Here is a 27,854-nt window from a genome sequence, read left to right on the forward strand (position 1 = left end):
CCTGTAAACGATGCAACGAAGAAGATGTAAATACCATCAGTACAGTCCTGCACTATATATATCAACATATATAACATCAACTAATGAAATCTCTCTCTATATATAGATTCCACCTTCTTCCAAATTCCTTCCTCTCCGTTTTCTCTCTTCCTTCCCTACTCCCTCTCTTTCTTTCTCTCTGTCTCTCTCTCTCTCTCTCTCTCCCTCTCTCTTTTCTCTCTCTCTCTCTCTCTCTCTCTCTCTGCCCTATGCTGGTTGATGGTAAATAGATCCTCAAGTTTCTTTTCCCCCGGAACAAAAGATTGTGGGAAGCTGAGTGGAATAACACACACACACACACACACACACACACACAGCCTTCATTAGGAAACATCACACTTGTCTGTTGTTCTCTTTCAGAAGATGAGACATCCTTATCCTTTTAAAGAACCCCTATACCACTACCTCAATCTACCCCCCCCCCTCTTTCATTTCTCTCCTCTCTCTCCCTCCATCCTTCTTTCTCCTCATCCCCCTCTTCCTCCCTGTCACTCTTTGTCATTCCTCTAAGTGAATCCCAAGACCTATCTCCTCTTTCAAATCGAGTGATAGCATTTTCCCCTCTCATCTAGTCCAGTGGCGTAGCCAGAAATAGTGTGCCTGTGTGAGTGTGTGTGTGTGTGTGTGTGTAGTGATATCTCTGTGGTGCTCACATGTGACTTATGAGTGTGAGATCAAGTGTGAATGTTGTGTGTATGTGTGTGTGTGTGTGTGTGTGTGTGTGTGTGTGTGTGTGTGTGTGTGTGTGTGTGTGTGTGTGTGTGTGTGTGCATGCAGTGATGTGTTTATGATATATACATACAATTAACTTCAAAAGTTTGAAATCACTGATACATTTCATTGTTTTTTAACTGAAAATTGCAATTTTTTCTAGTCAAATAACCCCAAATGTATCAGAAATATAGAGTAGACATTGTCAATGTTGTGAATTACTATTACAGGTGGAACTGGTTGACTTTGAAAGGAGTATCTACAGAGGCGGGAAAGGCCCATTTTCTGTCACCTTGTGTTTCAATAGAACATCATATTAGCTAATCCTAATCTAAACTAATGTTTCAATGGTACATTATGTTAGCTAATCATAATCTAAGATAATGTTTCAATGGTACATTATGTTAGCTACTCATAATCTAAGATAATGTTTCAATATGGACAACCTCATTCAACTTGCACTTGCCACTTTAAATTAATTCATATCTTCTCATCCTGTCTTTCGTACTTCCTTTCTAGCCTTACATTCTTATACTTAATTTAATTCTTTAAATTGAGCAGACACTTGAGCACAAGGAAATTCACTACTGATAAATGCCCTTTTATGAGTACATGACAATAAACTTGAAACTTGAAACTCAATGGCACATCATGTTAGCTAATCATAATCTGAGATAATGTTTCAATGGCACATCATGTTAGCTAATCATAATCTAAAATAATCAAATTATCATGTTTAAAGTAGAGAACCCTTTTTGCAATTATGTTTGTGTTGTTGAAGACTGTTGTTCTGTTTCAGAAAGCAATAAAGTTGGCCTTCTTTGGGCTACTTGAGTATCTGTGGCACCAGAACTTTTCTGTAATTGCTTATGGTCTAAAAATGGTCAGAAAGAAAGAGAGCCGTTTCTCCAGAGACCCGTCTGTCTGTTATTGTTCTAAGAAATGAAGGCTGTTCCATGAAGATATCTTTGAAAAGGTGTGGACAGCATCCCTCACAGAATAGTACACTTCGGATTTAACCAGGATACAAAGAGAAGCGGGAGGCCCCGGTGCATAACTGTGCAGGTGGATAGGAACATCAGGATCTCTAGAAACAGATGTCTTTCAGGTCCTCAGCTGGCAGATTTATTCAGTCTGCCAGCTATGTAGACTGAATAAATCTGTATGACGGTTACTGCCCGTAAAACACCAGTCTCATTGGAATGCTTGCCTTCCTTCCAGGGAAGAGTTTCAAAGAGAAGCCATATCCGAGACTGGCCAATGACAGGAAGAGACTAATATGGGCAAAGGGAAACAGATACTGGGTGGAAGATGACTGAAAGGATCTTATGTACAGACAAATCCAGGTTGAGCTGTTTGGATCACAGAGAAGAAATGTTGTCTCTCTCAAGCACGGCAGAGGAAATGTGTAATTTGAAAATGTCATTTCACCAAAACTCTATTTGACCATAACACCAAAACTCCTTTTCACCATAACTCCCTTCACCAAAACTCCATTTCACCATAACTCCATTGCCATGCCATACCTGTGGACGGAACTTCACTAGTGCCAATTTTATTCCAAAGCATTGCTCCAAATTATGCAAGACCTATTTACTGAAGAAGCAGTCAAGCTGTAATTGCTGCAAATGGGGGATTCTTTGATGAAAGCACATTTTCAAGCACGGAATTGTTATTTCAAGCAGAAATCACAATTTCTAACGTTGATAATATCTTGACAATAATTTGACTATAATTCGCCTTCCTTTAATTTTACACCTAAATTGATGGATAAAAATGAATCTTCCTGGAAAACTTGCCATTTTCTGTGTGATTCCAAACTTTTGAATGGTGGTGCGTATAGATATAAGTGTATATGCAGAAATGTTGCACTGAGCTTTACATTTCTCTGTAAAACCCAAACAGCCTCTAGAGGGGGTGGATGGACACAAACACACATACACAACAAACAAAACTAAAAGACAAGACAGGAAATGTAAATTCATGCACTTCAGCAGTTACATTCCTGCACTTCTTTTTCCTTGTAAAGTAAATGTAAAGTAGTATTTATTGTTACACCATGTTTTTTATTGCTCTTAGCTTGACTGTTCTCTCCCTTGTACGTCACTTTGGACAAAAGCGTCTGCTAAATGACTAAATGTAAATGTAAATGTAAATGTAAATGTTTGGATCCCAGATATAGCCTACCTTCAATAGAACTTTAAGAAGACCTTCCTCAACAGCAAGACACTCCAATTCCTGTATGTTGGAAAAAGTATACACATTAGGTCGTAAGGCGGCGTCTAAAAAGCATTCTAAAACATTGTTTGAAAACAACCTTTTCAGGGTTTTCTGAAAAAAATTGACAGAATGTTCACTAAAACCTTAATTTCTCTGCCTCTGTAGCAGATAGAAACATTAAAGGCAATTTGTTAGACATTTGGCTTTAGCTGGAAATGAAATGAAATTCTTCTGTCCCTGCAGATCCTGCTGTCACTGGGGTAACAGGTTCCTGTGCTGGGTCCTCCAGCACACCTTGAGCTTGGCCGTGAACCTTTTTCCTCCAGCACACCTTGCAGCAATGCATGCATTGCAGCATCTCACACACAGAAAGTCAAGTCGTTCTTTTGAGTCACTTTTAATTCATGTTTGCCCAACGAAGCTTGCTTGCTCAGCATTTTGTGTTTTTGGGAGTCCCTCTCTGTTACCACGAACAGGCACCCAGTTCATGGCTCTTCGTGTCCTGTCCAGAAGTTGTCCATGAAAATGGGCAGATTATACCCATAGTAGGGTCAAGCAGATTGTTGAGGACAAGGTGGGCAAGATCCATTCTCTTATGTCCCCTTTCATTAAGATCTCATTGTCACAAAGCCATTCACCTCATAGACTGACTGGTAAGATAGTTAAGAAACCATCTTCCACAGCTTTTTAGAGTGGTCCACGTCATGTGTTTATAGGTGGAGATACCTGGAAATACCTAGGTATTCACACAGGTAAATATTTAAGTTGCTTTGGGTGAAAGCATATATGACACATTTTTTCTTGTCTTCATTTATTATTATTATCATTCCTACTACTACTACCTCCAGATCATTGTAAATATATCTCTTCACATGGCTTTAAGGAAAGTTGTCTGACAAAGGCAATTCTTAAGTCGCTAGTAGTCTCTCCTTAGCCTGGATACCAGACCGAACTTAGCCCCGCCCACAACGTTTTTGGTTGGGAAGTTCGGTCTGGCATTACTCCATTGAGGAGAAATTATCTGCGGCTCGATATCGGCCGTACCAATCAAATTGTTAAGGCGGGCTTTATACGATGATGGGCAGATGATCAACAGTAACGTAACCAATCACGTCACCAACACACGAGTTGAATTCGTTTTCAACAAACATGGCTGCCGCTGGAGAGCTGAAATGTATAGATTCGAGTCCATTTAGACATTGACAGTGCATTCATTTTGAAAGAGGAACAGAGAAACGCGATTAAGGCATTTGTCAATCGAAAAGATGTTTTTGCCTTCCTTTCTACGGGATCCGGTAAAAGTTTAATTTATCAGCTGGCCCTGTCACATACTACGTTGTTCTGATTGGTTGTAGGTAACCAATTGAGCGAAGAGGCATTTTTTCTCCTGGTTCGGTTGAAACACGCCCCATAATCACAGCCCAATGGCGCGATATCAGACTCATATTCTGACTAGAATTATGAGTATGACATCGTCAGGCTAAGTCTCTCCTCGCTGGCAGCTGAAGAATCCCATGATAACACTCAATGCCCAATGAACGTTAATTTCTTTCACCGTAACAGTTGTCCACTTACGGCTCGTTTCTGCGTTGCATCGTCAGGCAGGTGGCTTGTGGCAATAATCGTTAAACAACAGTTTATCTTTCATTTTTAATTGAAACTTCAAATACCAAGAAAATACACGGAACGTCTTGTTTTATTATTAATCTTTCAGCAGCAAATGACAATTCGCGTCGTTTGTCCATTTTGGGTTGCCGTTGTCAACGAATCCTGATTCTCCAATTGGATTGGTCAATGTGGCGCACAGTGAAGTTTAATGGCGCCATACACGGAACATACAGTGGAGGATTTGGGCAGATGATTTTCCCTTGAAGTCCCTGAAAATTAGTTATACGTTTCTTTATAACCAGATACAGTTCTTCATTTTCTCACAATAGTAAGCGCAAGCTGTTTTTGACTCAGTGAAATAATCCTCAAGTGCAGAATTGTATGTTTTAGCTATTAGCAAATAACGTTAGCTAGGTTTTCTTAGACGGGGTTATAACTGGTCAGCAACCGATGTGCTGATTCACTTCTAGTTTGCAAGGGTGCATTATATCTCTGTTTGCTCCCTACTACTACAATATCTAGTTTTAAATGTGAACGGTGGCTTTACGCGAAACGACAGAGGCAAGAAAGCTGTGCTAAAAACACACCACAAAATAATCTTCTGATTGACGTTTGACAGTTTGGGTGGCGGAATTGTGTCCTTCCAGACACAGTCAAATGGTAGAACACGTAAATTGCGCCATTCAAGCGATCTGTCCTTTTTCAGATTTGGGGTTACAATGCGTGCCTTTAGGCAAGTTGGGGAGAAACAGCTCCCTAATCCCATCCTGTATATGGCGTGGTCCCCCAAGAGGGATCTCATCGCCCTGGCCAACACCAATGGTGAGGTAAGAGAATGACATCAAATAACTGAAGAGGGCTCTCACAGTAAGTCGTAGATAAGACGCCATGCCGAATGTTTTGAATTGTAACTGCACTGTCTCTGTTCTCAGCTGTTGCTGCATCGTCTCTCCAACTTCTACCGTGTATGGAGTTTGCAGCCCAACGAGAACACGGGAAAGGAGATCACTGCCTTGGCATGGAGACCTGACGGCAAAAGTGAGCTTTTCACCATTTGTTTTCCTTCTGGATGATCTCTATAACCTCAGGCATAATCTTCCTGCCATATGAAAATGTATTATCATTGGTATATTTTGTACAGTGTGTTCTAACATTCTTAATGTTATTAATGCTCTGTTACCCAGTCCTAGCCTTCAGCTTGGGTGATACCATACAAGTGGTTCTGTGCGATGCTGAGAAGGCCGAAATCCTCCACGTGTTCCCAGTAAGACTGCCTGTGTCCTGTATGCACTGGATGGAAGTGCAAGAAGAGAACAGGTTTGGTTGTGTGTCTCCCTGTTTCTTGGAGTGTGTTTGTCACCTGCTTTCAACGTATCCCACCATTCTGGCAAGATGTTGTCTTTTAAGATAAATATGTAGAAAATGTGAGTGGGGATACATTTTCGGAGAGATGTTGAGATGGAAAATATATTAATAAGCTGTTTATTTATGGTATCTTTTCTATCCCCCACTCTTCCCCAGTGGCCTGGCGTCGTTCTATGACTCAGAGGATGAGTCCAATCGCTTCCTCCCTAAGCTGCCATCCCTACCCAAAAGGTAAAAGTCTTTCCATCATGAAGTGATGTCTGCTGTTTGGAAAATTTAAATATTTTAAAATGTTCCTCTCACCCTGTTTAGGGGACTATTCCCTGTTTATAATATTTGAATAGTCCAAGTAGGACAACAAAAACGCTGCCGTATATTAGCCCCTGTTAAACATTTTTTTACCTGCTTGTCCATTGTTAATATCCATTTTGTGTCTCTTTCTGTTCTTGTCCAGCTACAGCACCACAACAAAGATTTTCAGGTATGTTAGTAGTAAGGTTTTAGTGACTGCTGTCTACAGCGCTGTAATTCTCAAGAACATCAAGCCATTCACTGATGTCTGCAGTCTTATGTTCTTTTGTTGGTTATCAGTACATTTTCCTTTCCTTGCAGCGAGGAGAAATCTGATGAGGCCACAAATCTCCTCGGGGATGTGAGGTCAGTGGATTAATGTTTTGGTTATGTCAGTGTGTCACTCTTCTTGCACTGGGTGAATGATCTCATCGACTGACATCTGACTAATCTGATGCTGGCAGGTTGAATATTTTGGTGCTGGGAGGACCCTGTGGCTTTGTGGAGCTCTATGCTTATGGACTGTACAAGATAGCAACTGCAAACAGGGTGAGAGGAACATTTGATCTCCCATCCACTGAATGTAGCGCCTCGGTGTAGATTTTTCTTCCCTCCCTACTCAAGTGTGAAAGTCCTGTCAAATATGACAGAGTTTCTGCATGTATAGAATGCATACATATGTTTCCCATACTGAAACATTTTAGGTCCTTCCAATGGCTTCACTAAATCAGGCATTATCACTGTCTCCTCCTTCCTTTTCCTGATTGTTCTTTTTGTCACAATCCTTCCTCTTGTTAGATTGCGGGCTATTGTCGCAGCCTCTGCCTCTCGAGTGACCTCAAGTCTCTCTCCGTCATCACAGAGGTCAGGTCCACTGATGACGACCCTGAAATTCACTATGTCCAGGTAAGGCCTTCAAAGGTCTTTTGGCCTCATTGCTGAGTTTTGATATGATATCAGTACATTTTTCCTATTGTTATTGAATAGACTGGTTCCGTTCACGTCAAGCTTGCCACTGGTTTTGAGTCTGGTATTCGTCCCTCACTTCTGGTTTGTCTGTAGTTGGATACAGGGCTGCTGTCTTCCTGTCTGCCTGAGCTTACCAGGATGGCACGCAAGTTCACACATATCTCCACTCTGCTAGAGGTGCTTGCCAGTAAAAAAAAACAACAGTTTCATAAAAGCAAAATGTACACACCTAATATGGTATCTTTTCTGTGCAGTCTGGAGACCTCTCTCTCTCTCTCTTTTCTCTCTTAGTACCTACGTCTGTCTCTCACCTGCATGTGTGAAGCCTGGGAAGACATTCTCTTGCAGATGGATCTTCGACTTACCAAATTTGTTCAGGTCAGTTGTTTTAAGTCCTGTTTATACAAGGCATTAGTGAGTATTGTCAAGATCTTGAAAACCAAAAATGGAGACTCTTGTCATCTATGTTTATTACGACGTACCTCACTAGTTCACTAAACTGATTTCTTCAGTTCAGTCTTTCTTAACCCATTAACCACAACCAGTACCAGTACGCAGATTAGAAGACCATAAATATAGTAAGTACTAAAAGGGAAGAGGTCAATGACTCAGCACATTGAATTAACATCAGAATCAGAATCAAAATCAGAATCAGAATAGTATTTATAACATTGCGTGTGCTGTGTGTGTGAATTTTTGTACGCTTGTGTTTTGTGTAAAGGAGAAGAACACAAGTACCCAGGTGCAGGATGAGTTTCTGGAGTTGCTGCTGTGGGGTCATGCCAGGTAAGGGTCCTCCTGAGGGAACCAAACTGGCATATAGACAAGAACGCATACTCCTTGACACTGATAATAAATTAGCATTATTTTGGGGGCATATATTTATTTACTTCACACTGTTGCACTCAATCGTAAGAAAATGTACACGAACTAAAAATGCTCATGCATTCTGCCTAAATGCACACAGTGTGGCCCAAGGGAGAAGTGTATCCATATAGTGTTTGGTGTATGGTGCTATGTTACAATATGTCCACCAGAGAGCGCTAGTTGATCACAGTAGTCATCATGGTTCGTTGTTGTACAGCCTGTCGAAGACTGTCTCTTACTTTTGGATGTCAGCCAATATCTTGATCATCTCACTGTGTCGATGTTTTATGACGTGTCTCTCTAATGTAATTCTATTTCTTCCAGCCCAGAACTACAGGCTCTGCTCATGAACCAGCTCACAGTCAAGGTGTGTTGTGTTGTCACTTTTTTTACATGCTTCTGACTGCCACTGTCTCCTTTCAGCTAGTCTTTTTTAAATAAATATCACAATATATTCACAATATATATGTTCGATGAGTTTATGTCTTCACAGTGCCAATATTAACTGGGCATGAACGTGTTTGTGCTCTGCAGGGTCTGAAGATGCTGGGACAGTCCATAGAGTCTTCCTACTCTGGCATTCAGAAGCTGGTCATCAGTCACTTACAGAGGTGCTTAGACTTGCCATGTATTTACTTCTCCATAGCTGTCTTGTGGGGTAATATTGTTATTTTCCTTGTTATAGTCATTTTCCTGTGGCTTTAGATTCAGACAATGCCCATAAATGTCTCCTTACTCTTTTGGGATGTGCCCCCCCCCCCCCCCCCCCATGACCCCCATGACCCCACCCATGACCCCACCCATGACCCTCATGTTCTTGGATTGTGCTGCAGCGGCTCAGAGGCTCTGCTCTACCACCTGAGTGAAGTAAAGGGTATGGCCCTGTGGAAACAGAAGTACCAGCCACTGGGGCTGGACCCTGCAGTCATAGAAGGTAAGGGTCCTGCATTGGACACAGACACACAGACACACAGACACACAGACACACAGACACACAGACACACAGACACACAGACACACAGACACACAGACACACAGACACACAGACACACAGACACACAGACACGCCTAGTCCCGGCAGAAAACAATATGTTGATGTTTTTCACAATATTTCGTATTTCCCTTTAGATGCCATCACTGCTGTGGGTTCCTTCACCCTAAAGGCCAACGAGCTTCTACAGTAAGTATAATATTCATAATAAATGGTTCTATTAAAATGAACATTGTAATTCTTACATTTGTACTGCATGTATGTTTAGACATCAGAGACACTTCCTTTCCTTTTGCGCTGAATTTATTATGTCTAATGTACTTTTGTGAACTCCAGAGTGATTGACAAGAGTATGAAGAACTTCAAGGCATTCTTCCGCTGGTTGTATGTCGGTAAGTCTGCCTTGTCTTTCATTAGTAAAGCACAGCTTAAGAGATAGCCTTCACCGTGTGTGTGTGTGTGTGTGTGTGTGTGTGCGTGTGTGCGTGTGTGCGTGTGTGCGTGTGTGTGTGTGTGTGTGTGTGTGTGTGTGTGTGTGTGTGTGTGTGTGTGTGTGTGTGTGTGATGAAAATGCACTCATGGGATTTCACTCTGTGTTTGTTTTGGTAGCGATGCTGCGGATGTCTGATGATCATGTCCCACCTGAGCTCAACAAGGTACCGCTGAGCTCAACAGAGAACCTGATTACGAGCTGGGAGGACTGCAGGGTTTATGGGCGTTTGGGGGTGGGGTGTTGTTCCTGTTCTAATGTTAATATGGCAGAACTTAATATGGTGGAATCTTCTCCCACATGCACTGTTTTATTTCTTTCTAGATGACACACAAAGACCTGGCATTTGTGGCAGACTTCCTGGCAGAGCATTTCAGTGCGGTGAGAAACATTCATGTTTCCTTCAGGCTGATGATATTCTGGGCAACATTATTTTGCAATGGTGTTGTCAAAAGCCAACAATGTGAAACCAAGGGACAGTTGTTTTTATGAGTGTACCAAATCACAGATAAGCACTCCCAGCATGCATAATGAGCGTAGTTTAGTACAGCATGTCGATTGTATTGCTGTTCGTAAGGTTCCCAAGCGTACCGTCAACTGAAAAGTCTCTGAAGTTACATCAATGCAGTGTGGACTGGGTAATGATTTTCCGCATGGTGTTTCCACTTGGTAGAATGAAGAGCTTTTCGATCGAAAAGGGAAGTACTTCAACGTAGAGCGAGTGGGACAGGTAAGGAGGCTTTGTGCAGTGTGTGTGTGTGTGTGTGTGTGTGTGTGTGTGTGTGTGTGTGTGTGTCTGTGTGTGTCCACTTGTTTTTGTGCATGTTTCTGTTTCTCATGTACATAACCTTTCTTGTACCTGTTTTGCAGTACTTGAAAGATGAGGAAGAAGACCTGGTCTCCCCTCCCAACACTGAGGGCAACCAGTGGGTGAAGTTTCTCAAGGAGAGCACCCACCTGAAAGGTAGCAGTCCACACTGCTAGAGGACCAATCACATCATCTGCATCATCCATCCATAGGCTAGTCACTGTTAGCTTGGGCCAGTCTGTAGACTTGTGTAACACATGATAGATACAAGTGGTAGTGGCACTGAGTTTGATAGGTAGCGGTATGGTTTAAAACATGACTCTTGTGTGATGTTTGGTGTTGCATGTCTATCTGTTGTTGACTTGTTGTTGTTGACTTGTTTCCCTGGTGCAGAGTCTCCTCTGCTGTTCCCCACATACCCTCAGAAGTCCCTGCACTTTGTGAAGAGGATGATGGAGGGGACAATAGAGCTGTGTCTTCAGAAACCAGCTGTAAGCAACACACACACACACACACACACACACACACACACACACAGGCGCTCTCTCTCTTTTCCTCTGACACACACTCACACGCAAACAGTCGCTCCCTCTGTCTCTAATACACACACACATTCATAGACTCTCTTTCTGTCTCTTTTACACAAGCACACAAAATAAAAGGCCCTCTCTTATAGACACTCATATCAGTTGCTGCTATTATCAAGGTCACAAGGTCATGGAATTGTCGTAATTGGCATAGCCTTTGAAGTCTTTTCTTTCAGTTCTATCCTAAGATTGTGGAGTGCTCCATTTCAGCCATGCTTTTAGCTTTCCCGACGCGTGGCCTGTAATGAAATAGCATTAGAGTAATGGGAGTTGTTTTATAGTGTGCCTTCTGTGGGGTATTTGGCTGGCACTCCTGCTGCTGAGTCAGGCCCTGGGTGCAGGGTAAGAGAGAGGGTTGCAGGAACAGCATCTCTAAATCTGACTCATCTACCTGGGGGCCTCAGAGGACAGTCTGACACCATCCTAGTACAGCTACACGCACAGCACAGCACAGCACAGCACAGCACAGCACAGCACATACCTTTTATATCTTGATTTCTCTCACCTTTTTTCCCTGCAGTTTGTAAACAAAAACATGTTTTTCAGGAGGTGATTGGGAAGTCTGTGAAAGAGGCATTGCGTTTGCCCCTCTACACTGTTCCAGAAAGGTAAACACATATCTTCTGCTGTATGTGGTATCTGTGAGTCTGTATGTGGTTTAAGATTGATTCCATTTGAGATATTTGTTTTGTTTTTTTGCAGCTCAGAAAATACGCCAAGACTTTTTGAGATGCCTGCACTGTAAGTTACACAGGACACTCACATGTAAAGATAAGATGATTATTTACGTCTACTGATAAAAGTTATTTTGTGGATGAGTACAAAAGACATTGGTTTCTATGGAGGGCCTGATCTTAATAGTATTGATTACTCTAATGACTAGTCATGGATGCTTTTGTCACCCCATCAAGTTGATTGATATTGCAAGACAATGAAATTAGCTCAGTTGGTGAGAGTTTATGGTGAGGGTGGGGATATTGAGGTCATTATACTGTGCAGTGATGATTCAGAATATGAGGATGATTGTTGTTTGTCATTTGTTTTTCTTCTCACATATGATTAGGTGGAATAATAACAAGGCCAGTATGCATTATGTGGTTTTCTGCATGCCAGAAATCTCCCCATCTAAGATCTACTTATTGAGGAGGGCAACAGACCCATGCAGGTACTTCAGATGGCTCTTTCTGCTCTTTTTCTCTGCCTTTCTGCCCCCCCCCCCCCCCCTTTTGTTTAAATATTTGCTGTTTATTTGGGAAGCCATAAGGTTCAGTCACATAGACTTTGCCTTGCACATGCATTTCGCAGGTCAGTTCCAAACGGTCTCATAGCCATTGACCTGAGCAGACCTCTAAACAGCAGCATCGATGACGAGGACGCGGCAGCAGAAATCCCGTGAGTTGTACTACTCTATGCCCCCTCAGGCGGCAAAAATATGATTTGAAACGTATATTTAACAGCGCAACTATAGTACACCTATAGTGTCACTCCAGAAGGCTTGCGTAGGGCTGATAACATGTTTACTCTGTGCCTTTGTTTGCCAGTGGGAATGGCACATACCGTTGCCTAGACGCCCGTCTCTATGACGCCGAGACGCTGACGGTGGTCCTGCAGGGACAGGAGGAGGAGCGCGTTCTGGCACAGCTGCCTCTCAGTGCTGCCCTTCGCAGCGAGGAAGAGTTCGCCTGGGACACCACCCTTCGGTGTGTGTGTGTGTGTGTGTGTGTGTGTGTGTGTGTGTGTGTGTGTGTGTGTGTGTGTGTGGGGGGGGGGGGGGGTTCGGTGCGTGCGTGCGCGCCTCACTCATTTATTACATTACATTACATTTATTACATCTTCACTTTTCCACGTGTAATTCAACAGTAGTAAGCAACTACATTACCCAGCTGCTGGCACATGGACTCACACCCCATTGAGTTCAGCCGCAAGAGACGCTCATAGACACAAGTGCCTGACCTCCCCACTGGGCTTGAATACTTAGTTCGCTTACCACTAGCAGGGGAGCTGTTGGCGGAATCCCCCTAGTTTAATGTCGTTATCCTCATTGTCATAACTGCTAATTTCCACTCTGCTGTATATTTGTCTGGGGTTTATCAGGTTAGACCAGCAGAACGGCTCCATTCCCTCGCAGGGGCTGGTGTGGGAGAACCAGTGGAGGCCTCTGGACAACATGAAAGCCCAGTTTGTGGCTGTCAACGGGATCCGAAAAGTGTCTTGTGTGGTAAGCATTCATGTCCAAGTTTTATTGGCCAGGCAAAACAATGGATTTGTTTACTGTCAGTTGAGTCCGTTTTTTTCTTTTTTTTTTTTCTTGTAAGACCTTAGCTAGCTCAGAATTATACTTGATTGAAGGATCGGTCTATCCTGGGACTTGACCTGACCTGACCTGCGGAAGTCTTTTGATTATTTCTGTCAGTCTGTGCTTGTGTAAGCCCCCCTCTCTGTGGCTTGGAGTACATCGTTCTGTCTTTCCCTCAGCTAAGCTCCAACCTTCGCCACGTGCGTGTCTTTGAGATGGACGTGGAGGATGAGGACGAGGAGGAGGAGGACCGTCAGGAGGAGTCGCAGAACATCACCCCCGACCAGGAGGCTTTGGAGGAGTCCCTGACCAGTCAGAAGGATGCAGGGGCAAACATGGAGGCCCAGGAAGGGGGAGAGGCGGACCAAGCTGCGGAGGGGGGGTCAGGAGACACCCTGGAACACACTTCAAGCTCAGATACACTGTGATTCGGACACTGACTCCAACCCGCCAATGCTTTTATTTCACACATTTACAAATGCATGGCCATCACTTCTCTTTGGAGCCAGTTCTCAAACATAAGTTGTGTACGTGGAACAGAAAAAGATGGCTTTTCATGTGTCTAAGGGCAACTCTCATACCTTATTGTTAGGTATGTTTGTTATGTGTTGAATCAACACGGTGCTGCCTTGAACTGAGTCCTCATGTGTTTCTCCCTAACCCAATGAAGAGGAATGCCTTGTTGAGTCACTAGTAACAACGATATTCATACTTTTGAGTTTAGTATTTTTGTCCATCACTGCCATGTGCTGTGAACCAAATGTGGTTTTTTTTTTTTTCGTATTATCAATTGCTAAAAACGCCATTCAACTATAGAATTTATGGAAAACGGTCCATTATGTCATGGTCATGTTTTTCCACATGATTAAATGTTTACTTTACATTTCTTATTGACTTAATTATTTACTATTTGTTATTTCACGCTGTTCAAACTAACTGATAAGTATTTAATTGAAAGAATTAAGATATGTCTATCAATTTAGGCCATTTTCTCTGGTACTCTGGTACTACGATGTCATTTTGTCAACTGTAGCACTATTAAAGCGCCCACCCACCATGAAAGACCTCATGTTGAGAGAATTTGGGCGGGACGGATTGATTACAGTTTACACAAGGTTATTGTATTGGGCCGTCAATATTGAGACACCCTGAGATAAAGAGCTACAAAACGCTCGCTTTGGCCGCTGAAAGAAAAATATGAATGTAACCAGTTTTCTTTCAGCTGTAATAGACATGTATTTTCATATGGCTCTCCTGTTGCCATTACATAATGTATACATATTTTTATGACTTGAAAATCTGGAAGTTTTTTTTAGTTCACGCCCTCTTTGCCTGTCACTTTTTCAAATGAAATGTCTGAAGCGGCCCATGGCACAGGGAAGACATTTAAATCGACAAAATCACCTAAAATGTTTGCATTTCTTAATCATCTGAGTGTCTAGAAGTTCTCGGGGCATTAATTCATTGGTTAAGACTAAAGAGACATTCCTACGTCTATGGTTAAGACAAAAAGAAATTGGAAACGCGCGCTCGCGTCTGCAAGGGTCGCTCCCAAAACGTGCTCGCCCCCTGTGACGTACGCCATTACGTTACTTCCCAGTTGATTTTTGCCTCAGTTTGTAACTGGGGACAGTAAAGATGGCGCCGATGCAGCCAGTGTGTATGATAGCCCGAGAAGATGACGACGATTAGCTCATTAACTCTTTTCGGCAGTGAAGTGTTTTCAGTGTAAACTTTATTCAAGAGACTTCTAACTCCGGGTGAATACTTAATCAACGTCATAAGACTGAAAAGAGTCACAGAAGACTGCTACCATGGAGGACATCAATTCAAATATAAACGCAGACTTGGAAGTGCGGAAGCTCCAAGACTTGGTGAAGAAACTCGAACAGCAGAACGAACAGCTCCGGAGTCGGTCGTCTTTACTCTCTTCGACCGGTGGGATGTCAGCGAACACAAGACCTCTAAGCGCAGGATACGACTCGCCCTTGACGGGAGCGGCGGCAGCGCTGGCCGGCTATACTGGGGTGGGGTTCGGTGGAACGAGGGGCTACGGCGGGCTATCGGAAAACTCCCGTTGTTTGAGCCCCAGGCTGTCATATCCTGGAATGAATTATGGGGGTTCATACGATAGCGACGGTGCTTGGGCTGCCATTGGCACTGGTGTCACTTCATATGATAACGACACTGGGGATTTTTATAAAGACGAGGAAACTTCAATACTTGATGAAGTGGAAATCCTCGACCTAGAGGACATGGATTGTCTGAACGAAGACGACGACAGCTGGTGAGTGTATCAAAAGTAGCAGGCTAGCCAACGTTTTTAGATTACATCACTGGTAGCCAGGGTTGTTAACAGTGGGCACAACCTCACACCCGCACTGTGACAGCCCAACAGGCTAACACAGCTGTCCAGACCACAGCTAGAGAGACAAGCATTTGACGAGTGCAGAGTTGCACAGGAATGCGCCGAAGGGATTTTCTCATTTGATGGCTGGCCAGCCAAATATCTAACTTACCACTCATGACAACTGGAAAACCTCGGACTGTGCTGCTTAGACGTTGTACAAATGTAAACATAACTAGCTAATATGTTCCATTCTTTTTAACGGATGGTATTAGGTGTTTACAATCGAGAAGCTTGTGCCAACAAGCCGTCACAGACTTCCCCTTCCAGTAAAGAAAGACGAATTTGCTGGCTTCGGAAACAACACATCTGAATTTGTTGATTGTCTTTGCTAGCTGCCAGCGAAGTTGCATTCCTCTAAGCAACAGTTAGCAAGAAAATATACATCGTCACCAATGTGTGGTGATTTGTGCCAACCACCAGCTAGGCTTTTGCTACAATGTTTTAATTTTTTTAACACTAAGTAACGATTCTGCATTGAATGTCCCTTGATTAGAGGCACGATGTTTTGTTAAATGCTTAATTAATTTTTTGAAGGTGTAGACATTAACGTATTGCCTTGCCATGCGGTTAGTTCACCCGAGGCTAGTCACCCTTCGCCGCAACCAACTGCCTTGTGTTTCGCTTCTCTGATGTTCACACTCGATTAACCTTTTCTAAAGCATTCAGTAGGCTAAATAACGTATTATACAGGTCTTTCACGCCGCGGGACAGCCTGACAGGGAGCTGATTGTTAAGGAAAAAGTTAGCGTGCAGATTTCTGTAGGGTTAAACAAGACACCGCCTGTTTACATAACTAGCAGGAGAACGGTTTTCTTGGCATAGTCCCAAGAGTGAGCGTCTTTGGAGTGATCACCACTAACACTCCTGTGTTTTTGCAGCCCACACCGCCATTGTACTCGGCACAGAAGAGCAGACTTTAAACCAGAACCTTCACTGCATTGATAATGACATCAGGGATCCATGTATGCCTGTTTTAGGGCACCTGTAGTAGTTTTGCATCTAAGGCTTGCAGAAGTGTGTGCGTTTCTTTGCTCAGCTTTCATTTTAGGCTCCATCCTTTTGAAGTCCACTCTTCTGCAACATCATTTTCATATGGCAAGGGTCTGTGATAGTCCAAGCTACAGGATGAGGTCATTGATAATAGCGCAGGGGTGTTCTGCTTCCTACCCTAAGATGTCACTCTGAAAGGCTGGACACAAATTTGGCCTGAGCAGCATAAGAATTGATTCTTCTTTGTGTCTACATAAAAATGCCTTGGTGCATGAACATCAGTCTGCTCTGTAGGTCAAGTCTGATGTAGCCATCAGGGGCTTAGGCCTTAGTGATCTTTTCTTGTATTAATCCGTCTGTGTTTGTACACAATCACTGTATTTTGCTGCTTTGAGGTTTAGGTCACTTTACACAGATTTCTGCGGAAATCGGTAATCCCCGAAACCGGAGCCGTTTGAGTGGATTTGTGTGCTGGCAGCGTAAGAGAGAGAGCAAGGGACCGGACTCCAGGGAAAACGCTGCAGCAGCTGGACAGGAGTGTGTGTGCGGTGGGAGTGGAGGGGGATTTGAGCTCGTGGATGATATCAGCTCACAGACAACAGCCAGAGATGATGGAAGCTGCTTATTTACCTGGATATCCTCCACAATGAATGAAACAAACAAGCCTATTGTGAATTGCCGGTCCATGATCAGTTAGGGCCCGGAATTGAATACTGGCATTGATTGGCGATCAATAAAGCAAGCACACCGATGACAACAGCAGCTTCCTTCCGCTTCAGTGATGGAAAGTCACATGACTCACGAAACTGAATGCACACTTGTAATGCTTCCAGCGGTGTACATGAGTGCCTGTGTCTCTCCTTGAGTCTCATACTGCAGGCTGACATGCGTATGTAATGAACATTGAATGCCTTCCCTCTCCATCCCACCTCCACCTCCACCTCCATCGCTGCTGTCCCATATCCTGCCTCTCACTCAGGGCTCTTGGCCTCCATTAGCATCCCCTTATTCCTCTGGGGAAGAGGAGAGCCAGGAGCTTCAGGAGGAGCCAGAGCTGTTGGGCTAATGTTAATGAGAATCCTGTTTAGGAGGCAAGTTAAGTAGAGAGGCTTTTGCCGTTTGGCATTGAGCTTGAGTGGGAGGCGGGAGAGAACAAAAGGCCTGAGAGGTTTAGAAGATGGGGAGTGAAGGAGGAGTTAACAAGAGGTTTTGAAAGAGAATGGCGTGCTTGAGGGAAAGGTGTATTTTTGTGGGAAGTCTTCTTGAATTTGCTCACAGGCCTATGGACGTTCTCACAGCTGTGGTTGTGATTGCCGGTCTGTGTAGACCCACCCTGCTGGTGTCTCAAGTACCCAGACGGGCTCTCTCAAAGGGGCCCTTTCACTGAACACGCTGATAAGTGGGTGGGTTTCTGAGAATTCAGGGGTTGATTTAGTTAAAAAAGGTCACCGTGGCTCTCGGAACTCTCAAGGCCCTTTTTTGTCCACGTGGCCATGTTGAGTTTAAACACGCTTCTTTTACACACACACACACACACACAGTTGCAACTTCAGTCCTTTAGTCTCACTGTTCCCTGTCTGCGTCCCGGCTCTGGAATGTAACGCCTAGTCAGAAACCATTAGTTCCATTCCTCTCCTCTCCTCTCCTCTGGTGGTTCCATGTTTCCACTCTCTCTCTCCTCCTTTTCTTCTCTACATTCCTTTCTTCTTTCTCCCGCCGTCCTCTGCATTTATCTGTCATACTTCCTCTGGTGTGTCTATGTTCTCTCTGTGTTCTCCTCTCCATTCCTTCCTTCTTCCTCCTGTCCTCCTCTGCGTCTTTTTTCTCATTATTTCCTCCGGGTGGCAAAGCCACTCAAAGTGGGATTAGCCCAGAGTGCCAACTCTGTCATGGATTCCTGTAATCCCTGAATTAGCATCGAACCGGATTAGCACGGCAATCTGGTCCGGTGGCATTGGTGGCCGTTAGGCCCTCCGAACGGACCAGGGCTTTGCCAACAGCTTTGTGTTCTCACCTGTTGCCCTTCCTCAGTGAATTGGCCACAGTGGTGAAGTGAATTGTACAGCAGGAGTGGTTAGAGTCTCATCCAGTGTAGGGGACCAACGTCATCAGTCTGAAGAAGCTATGGCAGGAATGAGTTGAATGTTCAATAGATCCATGCAGCTGTGGAGTAAGTGATTATCATAATTGTGTGTGTGTGTGTGTGTGTGTGTGTGTGTGTGTGTGTGTGTGTGTGTGTGTGTGTGTGTGTGTGTGTGTGTGTGTGTGTGTGTGTGAGTGTGAGAGAGGATCTAGTGTCCGAGGTCGGTAGAGGATTCTGCAGTTCCCTTCCTCTGTGCTGGAATGTTTCATCTGTTGCTTGTGTGTGTGGTGTGAGTGTGAGTGCGTGTTGTGAGTGCAAAACATCTGAAGGCAAGTGTGATAAAGCCTCTCTCTCTCTCCCTCTCTCTCTCTCTATCTCTCTCCCTCTCTCCCCTGCTTGTGCTCTGGCTGAGGAGGTAGAGCTGACAGATGCTGACTCAGAGTTCTCATTCCGACAATTTATGTTTCGTCTCTCATTTTCTTTCTCTCTCTTGCTCCCTCTCTCTCTTTCTCTCTCACTCCCCCTCTCTCTCTCTCTCTCACACACAAACACTCTCACTCTCTCTTTGGGATGTGCTCTAAGTCTTAAATGTTCAGGACCGATTTCCAGCCCCCTTCATGTTTCCTGACGTCAGGTGTGCATTTATTTATTAGTGTCGTGTCCCCTGCTGTGACCGTAAGCCCGTTAAAATGAGGCTTGAGCTCGATCTCAACACACACACACACACACACACACGTCTGAGGCCTACAGGTCATTGATCACAAACAGCCCAGCCGATACCTCCAATTTAGTTGTTTCTGTATTGTCATTGCTGAACTGTAATGTGGTTGGTGGCCCAATACCAATGAACAGACAGAACATTGATTTGTATTGTGTATGATTAGACCACGACTCTGATATTAAATGTTTGCTCAGTTGAATTGTATGTTTGTCAGCCTTGAGCAGGTTGTAACAGGTGTCCTAACAGTGTGCCACCTCGTCTTTGCTTCCAGGCTGTATGAGACCAAACTGAACAGCCCGCTGCAGAAGGCCCTCAGCCCCATGGTGTGGTGTCGCCAGGCCCTCGACAACCCCAGCCCAGAGATGGAGTCTGCCAAACGCTCACTCATCCACAGACTAGACCTCACCATGTCAGGTACTACTCTCACTCTCACTCTCACTCTCACTCTCACTCACTCATCCACAGACTAGACCTCACCATGTCAGGTACTACTCTCACTCTCACTCTCACTCTCACTCACTCATCCACAGACTAGACCTCACCATGTCAGGTACTGCCCTCCACTCACTCTCACACTCTCACTCTCACTCTCTCACACTCTCACTCTCTCACTCTTACTCTCACACTCATCCATAGACTACACCTCACCATATCAGGTACTGCTTCCCTTCTCTCTCTCTCTTTCTCTCTCTGTCCATCTATTTTTGCCCACCCCACTCCTCACCACCCTATTTGCCTGTCGCTCTCTTCCTCTCTGCGAGTCTCACATTCACTTTCTCCCTGTTTATAGTTCACCCTCTTCTAGAAAGTGTCACGGAGAGCTACGGCTAGCTTGTGTATTTTACGCTAATTTTAGTGGAGGCGTGTCAGGCCTCGTGCTTCCCCCTCTGCCCTCACCCCACCCCCCCTGCCCTCACCCCCACCCCCTCCGGTGGCAGGGCTGTTGGGCCGAGCCATTTTTACCCACGTATGCTCACATGCCCCGGCCCGGTTGGGCAACACTTCTCTGAAGGTCAGCAGGGCCCCTGTGAGCACTGACACACAGGGGGACTCTCCCAGCCACTGCCCTCTTCATTAAAGCCCTGAGGGGGACATTCCTGGGACTCTGGCAGGATCTGGCCAGGAGATCTTAAGACTTCTTAGTCTGCCGTCCAACCATTTTGTGTGTGTGTGTGTGTGTGTGTGTGTGTGTGTGTGTGTGTGTGTGTGTGTGTGTGTGTGTGTGTGTGTGTGTGTGTGTGTGTGGTGTGGTGTGTGTCATATCACAGGGGATGATAAAAATGCCTCCATTATGCCCCCCCCCCCCCCCCCCAGCCAGCCAGCCTCTGTAACTCCGCTCTGAGTGTTTGTTATTGTCTGTAGGCCTCAGACTGGTGGCCTCACCTGACTCACTCACCACAGAGCGAGTCTGACAGCCTTTTGGATTGTTTTGTCGAGTAACCCGGGAAAAAATGAGTTCCGCGTTAAGCGAACGCACCCCTGACGCGTGACTCAGCCTCTCTGCAGCGCGGTTCCGAGACAATGAGCAGTGATGTCATCGCTATCTCCCGTACGCTCCCTCTCGTGCTGGAGACGCCTCCGCTCTCGTGTCGCTCGCGGCCATGCTTGGTGACCTCATCGCCCTCATGGGCAGCATCAAGGGAAACAGGCTCTGGAGCGGAGCGGACAGGAGCGGATAGGAGTCATAACGTGTTGGGCATCTCGACGTCTCCATCCGCAGCCTCGGTTCCCTCGTCGAGAGAAAGGAACCTCCTCGGAGGATAGACACAACAGCGTGATCACTAACTGCCTCAGCAATGCTAATAAGCACCAGTGTAGCTTCAGCTGGGCTGCACGTGTGACACGTGTAGGGACACACGGCCTGAAGCGGCCCCTTTGAACCTCGGCCCAGGGGATGGGGGCTGATGTTGACGAGAGGTGACGCTGCGGTCCATACTCGGGTACAAATTAGACTGTGAGCAGTATTAGCATTGACAGTGCTTATTTTGTTATTTCAAAGTCAAGAGCATAATAGTTTCTGAACAGAGGTGCATTTTGGGCGAGGCTGACTTTTTAAAACTAGATGCGAGTTCAAAAGCTGGGATTGTTAATCTTTGTAATTAGAGAGGACACACCCTGTCTCCACAGAACCCTCAGGGTGGACTCTCAACTTATGGCAGGTGTGTATTTATGTATGAGTGTGCCTATTCTCAGTGCAATGGCGCACACACACACACACACACACACACACACACACACACCAGTGGCAGGTCAGGGCATGTGCTGTGCGTGTGTGTGTGGAAACTTGCCCTCCTCTCTTCCTCCCTCTCCTCCCTCCTCTGCTCTGCTCTCAGGTTTGCCGTCCTCTGCTCCATTCCCTTGCTTTTACGATAGGAGTGCGAACTCACAGGTTGCCATAGCGACGAGGGCCCAGTGTGTGGACTTGCTCTAGTGGAAGAATGTCTTTTTGCTGGAAAACAGGAAATGATCTGCCAAGTATGCGTGCCTTCAACAAAGTGTGCTGAATTTTGAGTATGCATGTGTGTGCTTTGTTCAGTGGAAAACAATTTGCTTAAATAGAGCTAAACGGGGACAAGGCTCATAACTAGGGCAAGGGGTTGTGAAACCCTGAGAAGGCTGTTAAGTGCTTTTAAACACCTCTGGAAAAGGACAGTGAGGCTTTCAACTTGCACTCCCGCAGCCCATAGAGAAGAACTTCATGTAGTCACTTCACTCTAGCTGCTTGTGTGTTTGGGTTTGTCTGTCCATGGCAACAAACCCCTTGTTGCTCACTCCCTGAAGAAAAGCTAACAGCAGCCCCACGATGCCATCTCCAAAGCTGCCATGGTTACTTAAAGTATTCACAGGGACAGGGGGGGGACAGGACTTGCTCTGGGACATTTTAATTTCGATAAATAAGTCATGGGTTGTTTTTCTTAGTTTTTTTGGTGAAGACTTAATTTACACCAGCCATTGTTTTTGGTGCATTTGCAGTGCAGAGTATGTAACAGTGTAGCAATCCTGGCACAGTACTTGTGCTAACGATGATGCTTAGGTCATGTGTTTTACTCCCCTGACCACATTTGTCAAATATATGACAGTGTGTGGAGCAAAGGCTGTGGTTGTCTGTGTGGAGGCCTGAAATCTCTGAGCTGTTGTGACCTATTAGACCTGTGTCAGATATGCACACTATTCAAAGCATTTAGCACACGCTAATGTCAACAGGCCTGAAGCCTTGGCTGTGAGAGGGTGTTTCTTACATCACTCCGGCCCCTGAGCTGTGTGTGTGTGTGTGTGTGTGTGTGTGTGTGTGTGTGTGTGTGTGTGTGTGTGTGTGTGTGTGTGTGTGTGTGTGTGTGTGTGTGTGTGTGTGTGTGTGTGTGTGTGTGTGTGTGTGTGTGTGTGTGTGTGTGTGTGTGTGTGTGTGTGTGTGTTGAAGAGCATGTGAGAACTGCATCAAGTGTTCTGGCATGCAGAACAGAGATTGTTTACCTCTTCTGCACAGAGCAAAAACATTTTCATCTCTGAGCAAGAACAGATATCCCTTTCACATATGCTTTAGAATTCTCTTTGGCTCTTTCTGTATCGCCCCTCTCTCTCTCCCTCTCTCTCTTTCTCTCCCTCTTTCTCTCCCTCTCTCTCTTTCTCTCTCTCTCTCTCTCTCCCTCTCTCTCTTTCTTTCTCTCCCCCCTCTTTCTCTCTCTCTCTCTCTCTCTCTCTCTCTCTCTCTCTCTCTCTCTCTCTCTCTCTCTTTCTCTCCCCCTCTCTCTTTCTCTCCCCCCTCTTTCTCTCTCTCCCCCTCTTTCTCTCTCTCTCTCTCTCTCTCTCCCCCTCTCCCTCTCCCTCTCCCTCTCTCTCTCCCTCTCTTGTCTCTGTGTGTCCTGAAGAGTAATGGATTGAGCAGATGCCTCAGGGTTATCCTCTCCGTCCCTCTCATAATCATTCTCTCCTCCCCCGCCACCTAGAAGGTCTAGTCGCTCTTCCTCCATATTTCTCAGAGACTTTAACTTTTCTCCTGTCTCTCTTTTCCGCCCTCTCTATCCATGTTCCACCTCTCCATCTTTGTCTCTATTTCTCATTCTGAACCTATCTCTCTCTCTCTCCTCTCTCTCTCTCTCTGTTTATCTCCTCCACACAATAAGAGCCCCTTCTGCTCCTCCTTCTCTGGGAAAGGATGTTAAACTCTCCTGTCTGTTAAGTGTACTTCATATTTAGTTATTATTCTATTATCCATGTGTGTGTTTATTTACTCCCTCAAACCTCAGCCTCAATGTCAGGTCAGAGTGACTGCCCTGCCTCTGACTGCCCTCCTGCCTCTGTCTGCCCTCCTGCCTCTGTCTGCCCTCCTGCCTCTGTCTGCCCTCCTGCCTCTGTCTGCCCTGCCTCTGTCTGCTCTGTCTGTCCTGCCTCTGACTGGTCTGTCTGCCCTGGCTGCCCTGTCTCTGACTGCCCTCCTGTCTCTGTCTGCCCTCCTGCCTCTGTCTGCCCTGCCTCTGTCTGCTCTGTCTGTCCTGCCTCTGACTGGTCTGTCTGCCCTGGCTGCCCTGTCTCTGACTGCCCTCCTGTCTCTGTCTGCCCTCCTGCCTCTGACTGCCCTGCCTCTGACTGCCTCTGTCTGCCCTGCTGGCTTTGAGTGACCACCGGTGCCTTAATCTGGCCAGCTCTCTCCATCTGGACAACTGGGCTTGTCAGATCATCATTAGCTGTTGTGGGGAAGAGGCTGTTTGTGAGTGTGCTTATGATGTGAACAGCAACAGTATGGCTCATATGAACCAAGACAGTTAACAGTTAGTTCCTGCGCTCCAGCCCATCCACTGAGGGGGGAGTATTACCTCTTCATTAAAAGAATGATGCAAGTAGTAATGGAGTGGCTCAGTGACGGCTGGAGCCATTATGTGTTCATGCCTGGCCATTGCCCACCCACGAGCTGGGTCGAGCTGGGTCAAGACTGATCATCAGCCCAGACTGGAAGTGGGCCAAAAACCCCATGTGATCCCGTTCATGTCAGCCAATTGTGTCCAATTTCACCCAGTGGTCCCTAACTCTGTGATCCACTGACCCATAAGTGCCTGGGCCCATGTCCGTTTTCAGGCAGGCAGGCAGGCAGGCAGGCAGGCAGGCAGGCTGTCCCGTTATCAGATAACTGGCTTGGGCCGCTGCCTCATTAGCCTACTTTTCTGGCCTGGTGGAGCTGAGGTCGCCCAGTGCTCTTCATCCAGTCAGGCGTAGCAGAGCTTCCTCTTCCTCCCTATGTGTTTTAGCCACAGTGTGTCTCTCTCTTCCTCCTTGTGTGTTAGCCACAGTGTGTCTCTCTCTTCCTCCCTATGTTTTAGACTCAGTGTGTCTCTCTCTTCTTCCTTGTGTTTTAGCCACAGTGTCTCTCTCTCTCTCTCTCTTCCTCCTTGTGTTTTAGCCACAGTGTGTCTCTCTCTCTCTCTCTCTCTTCTTCCTTGTGTTTTAGCCCAAGTGTGTGTCTCTCTCTCTTCTTCCTTGTGTTTTAGCCACAGTGTGTCTCTCTCTCTCTTCCTCCTTGTGTGTTAGCCACAGTGTGTCTCTCTTCCTCCTTGTGTTTTAGCCTCAGTGTGTCTCTCTCTCTCTTCTTCCTTGTGTTTTAGCCTCAGTGTGTGTCTCTCTCTCTTCTTCCTTGTGTTTTAGCCCCAGTGTGTCTCTCTCTCTCTCTTCTTCCTTGTGTTTTAGCCTCAGTGTGTCTCTCTCTCTCTTCTTCCTTGTGTTTTAGCCCCAGTGTGTCTCTCTCTCTCTTCCTCCTTGTGTGTTAGCCACAGTGTGTCTCTCTCTTCCTCCTTGTGTGTTAGCCACAGTGTGTCTCTCTCTCTCTCTTCCTCCTTGTGTTTTAGCCTCAGTGTGTCTCTCTCTCTCTTCCTCCTTGTGTTTTAGCCACAGTGTGTCTCTCTCTTATGTTCGTTTTCTATCGCTCTCCCTCTGCTTCTCTAAGCTGGTACTCTAAGCAGAGGAGAGTGAGTGACTCCATGCAGTGTGAGACCAGTGGAAAGTGGAGGTTCTCTGGCCAAACCCCCAGCTAAAGCAGCGATGGACGGGGCACTGGATCACTGGAAACACTGACTCATGCATCCCTCTTTCTCTCTCTCCCCCCCCTCTGTCTCCTTTCTCTCTCTGTCTCTCTCTCTCTTTCCCTTTCTCGTTCTACTATTTCCAGTCTTCTGTTGGCTGGTTGCTGAGATAATGAAGGGTTTGTTTATAGGCCTTATTTTAAGGACACCGCTATTTCAGGCAGCCTCACACACCGCAGCCCCCACCCCCGTTCCCTACCCTGGAGACCCTGGAGACCCTGGAGACCCTGGAGACCCTGTCCCTGTCCCTGTCCCTGTCACAGCCCCACAGCCTCTTGTCCCGGAGTTGCACATTTGTTTTGCGTCTCGTCTGGTCGTCTGTGCCCATCAGCCATGGGCTCTCCCCATGCCTGGGGTTTCTCACAAGGCCTGGATGGGAGCTGCCGCAAATATCGCCTGTTTCCTTCCCCAGACTTCATTGTCTGGGTCACTTTTCTGGGATTTGTAGTTTTTCTGCCGATCGTTTCCAAGGCCGTTTAGTGTAGAGTTGACCTCATTACCCTTTGAAACTCATTGTTCCTACTAGGCTGTTGTCACTCCTGAAACTCATCAGTGCTCTGATCACTTCTGGGGAGTGTGGTTCAATGATGGGGGAAGCACACGCGGTCCTGTCAATCATTAGAGGTCAGAGGTCACCTCCTGTGGTAGTGCTGACGTCGACGCAGAGGTGACACTGGCTGATGGGTGGCACAGTCTGGCAAAACAAGAATGACAGATTCTAATCGCCTGTTAATGTGTTAATAGATAGTGACCAGAGAGAGAGAGAGAGAGTGTGCTTGTGTGTGTGTGTGTGTGTGTGTGTGTGTGTGTGTGTGCTTGTGTGTGTGTGTGTGTGCGTGTGTGTGTGTGTGTGTGTGTGTGTGTGTGTGTGTGTGTGATTGCATGCTTGTGCGCATGTGCTGTAGGTCTTTCTGTAGGATTTGTCACATGAGGCTGTGTTAACAGTAAACTTCTGGGGTGTGTATGTGTCTGTGTGTGTCTGTGTGTCTGCCCTGTTCCTGCGTTGGCCCCCTACATAGATTAGCGGAAGGTAATCCTAAATGCTGACTACTATAAATAGCTGCATTATGTGGACGAGGCATTGCTGACATTCAGTACCACATGCCACTCTGACCAGGACAGTACCGCAGGGCAGAGAGAGAGAGAGAGAGTGTGTGTGTGTGTGTGTGTGTGTGTGTGTGTGTGTGTGTGTGTGTGTGTGTGTGTGTGTGTGTGTGTGTGTGTGTGTGTGTGTGTGTGTGTGTGTGTGTGTGTGTGTGTGTGTGTGTGTGTGTGTGTGTGTGTGTGTGTGTGTGTGTGTGCTCGTGCACACGGGGTCTTACCCTATGTCAGTTGGCATTAGCTTGTGTAGATTTAACTAAGTTGTGGGAGATTGTGGTGTGTGTGTGTGTGTCCTGGCTGGATGACTTCTAAGGATATGTGGGACTGAGGGCATGTTATTTACTAAATAATTCAGAGGGACAGACTGCTTGGGGAGAGACCAGGCAGAGAGAGGAGGGAAGGAGAGATAGATAGATAGATAGATAGATAGATAGATAGATACTTTATTAATCCCGAGAGACCAGGCAGAGAGAGGAGGGAAGGAGAGACGAGGCAGAGAGAGGAGAGAAGGAGAGAGGAGGCAGAGAGAGGAGGCAGAGAGAGGAGGGAAGGAGAGACGGGCACAGACAGATGCAAGAGGGGGGTGGGGGGGAGAGAGAGATAGAGTTAGTTGTTTATAAGCAAGGAGGAGGGAAAGACATTCAAGAGAGAGAGAGAGAGAGAGAATGAGACAAATGGAGAGACAAATAGGGTTAGTTCATGCCAATAAAGTTTTCTTGAACTGAAAAAATGTAGTGACAAATAGGGTTAGTAGGATGGAGGTAGAGACAGAGTGAGTGGAAGAGGGAGAAGAGAAAGTGGAATTCTTGTAGCCCAGCTGAGCAAATAAGACTGTGGCCCAGTGAGGAGTGTCATCATGTGATGATAGTGTGGAGGGCACAGAGCTAAATGCTCTAATACAGAGACAGGAAGAAGCCCTAAAGTAGAGCACTCTGGGATAGTGGTGGTGTGTGCTGTGTGCTGTGCGGCGTACCCAACTGCACAACTACCACACCGCAGACATCGGACCTAACCCGTGGAAGCCCAATAAAGAGTCCTGTGGCCTTGACCTCTCTCACCTCTCTAACTAATATGACCAGGCATGAAAATCCCTCACCTTTCGGCGAAATTCGCCGTTTTGAAACCAAAATAGGTGACCTACGTGAATCGTGTGGATTCGATGAGAAATTTGTTTGAGGGGGGGGGGGGGGGGTAGGTATTCATATTCAGTGAACTGCGAACAGGTGCGCGTGCCAGAAG

General features: G+C 45.9%; 2 protein-coding genes across 5 annotated transcripts in view; both read left to right on the top strand.

The window, feature by feature from the left end:
- Positions 1-4,759: 4,759 nt before the first annotated feature.
- On the top strand, positions 4,760-14,015 carry anapc4 (anaphase promoting complex subunit 4). 3 transcript variants are annotated; one of them, XM_031574366.2, is made up of 29 exons: positions 4,760-4,906; positions 5,285-5,405; positions 5,511-5,616; positions 5,763-5,895; positions 6,100-6,174; positions 6,398-6,424; positions 6,556-6,600; positions 6,699-6,783; positions 7,033-7,140; positions 7,297-7,380; positions 7,495-7,581; positions 7,925-7,989; positions 8,395-8,437; positions 8,605-8,681; positions 8,904-9,004; positions 9,199-9,250; positions 9,398-9,453; positions 9,671-9,786; positions 9,876-9,932; positions 10,225-10,281; positions 10,422-10,515; positions 10,753-10,850; positions 11,493-11,554; positions 11,649-11,687; positions 12,010-12,111; positions 12,252-12,338; positions 12,488-12,646; positions 13,041-13,164; positions 13,422-14,015. In XM_031574366.2, exons 2-29 carry the CDS (start codon positions 5,298-5,300, stop codon positions 13,668-13,670), a joined length of 2,496 nt encoding a protein of 831 aa, XP_031430226.1. In that variant the 5' UTR covers positions 4,760-4,906; positions 5,285-5,297; the 3' UTR covers positions 13,671-14,015. The 3 variants fall into 3 exon arrangements, with proteins under 3 accessions (XP_031430226.1, XP_012677336.2, XP_031430227.1); XM_012821882.3 differs by having other exon boundaries at positions 4,761-4,906; positions 9,671-9,717; XM_031574367.1 differs by lacking the exon at positions 4,760-4,906 and having other exon boundaries at positions 4,951-5,405.
- Positions 14,016-14,835: 820 nt separating this feature from the next.
- slain2 (SLAIN motif family, member 2) overlaps positions 14,836-27,854 on the top strand; it is a 27,483-nt gene continuing 14,464 nt past the window's right edge. Inside the window, exons 1-2 of one of the 2 annotated variants that reach the window (XM_042708914.1) lie at positions 14,836-15,529; positions 19,718-19,860. In XM_042708914.1, coding sequence (XP_042564848.1) covers positions 15,057-15,529; positions 19,718-19,860 — 616 coding nt within the window. In that variant the 5' untranslated portion in view covers positions 14,836-15,056. The remainder of the gene's footprint in view (positions 15,530-19,717; positions 19,861-27,854) is intronic. The other variant, XM_012821795.3, reaches the window with a different exon arrangement.

The sequence above is a fragment of the Clupea harengus genome, chromosome 10, assembly GCF_900700415.2.
Source record: "Clupea harengus chromosome 10, Ch_v2.0.2, whole genome shotgun sequence".
NCBI lineage: Eukaryota > Metazoa > Chordata > Actinopteri > Clupeiformes > Clupeidae > Clupea > Clupea harengus.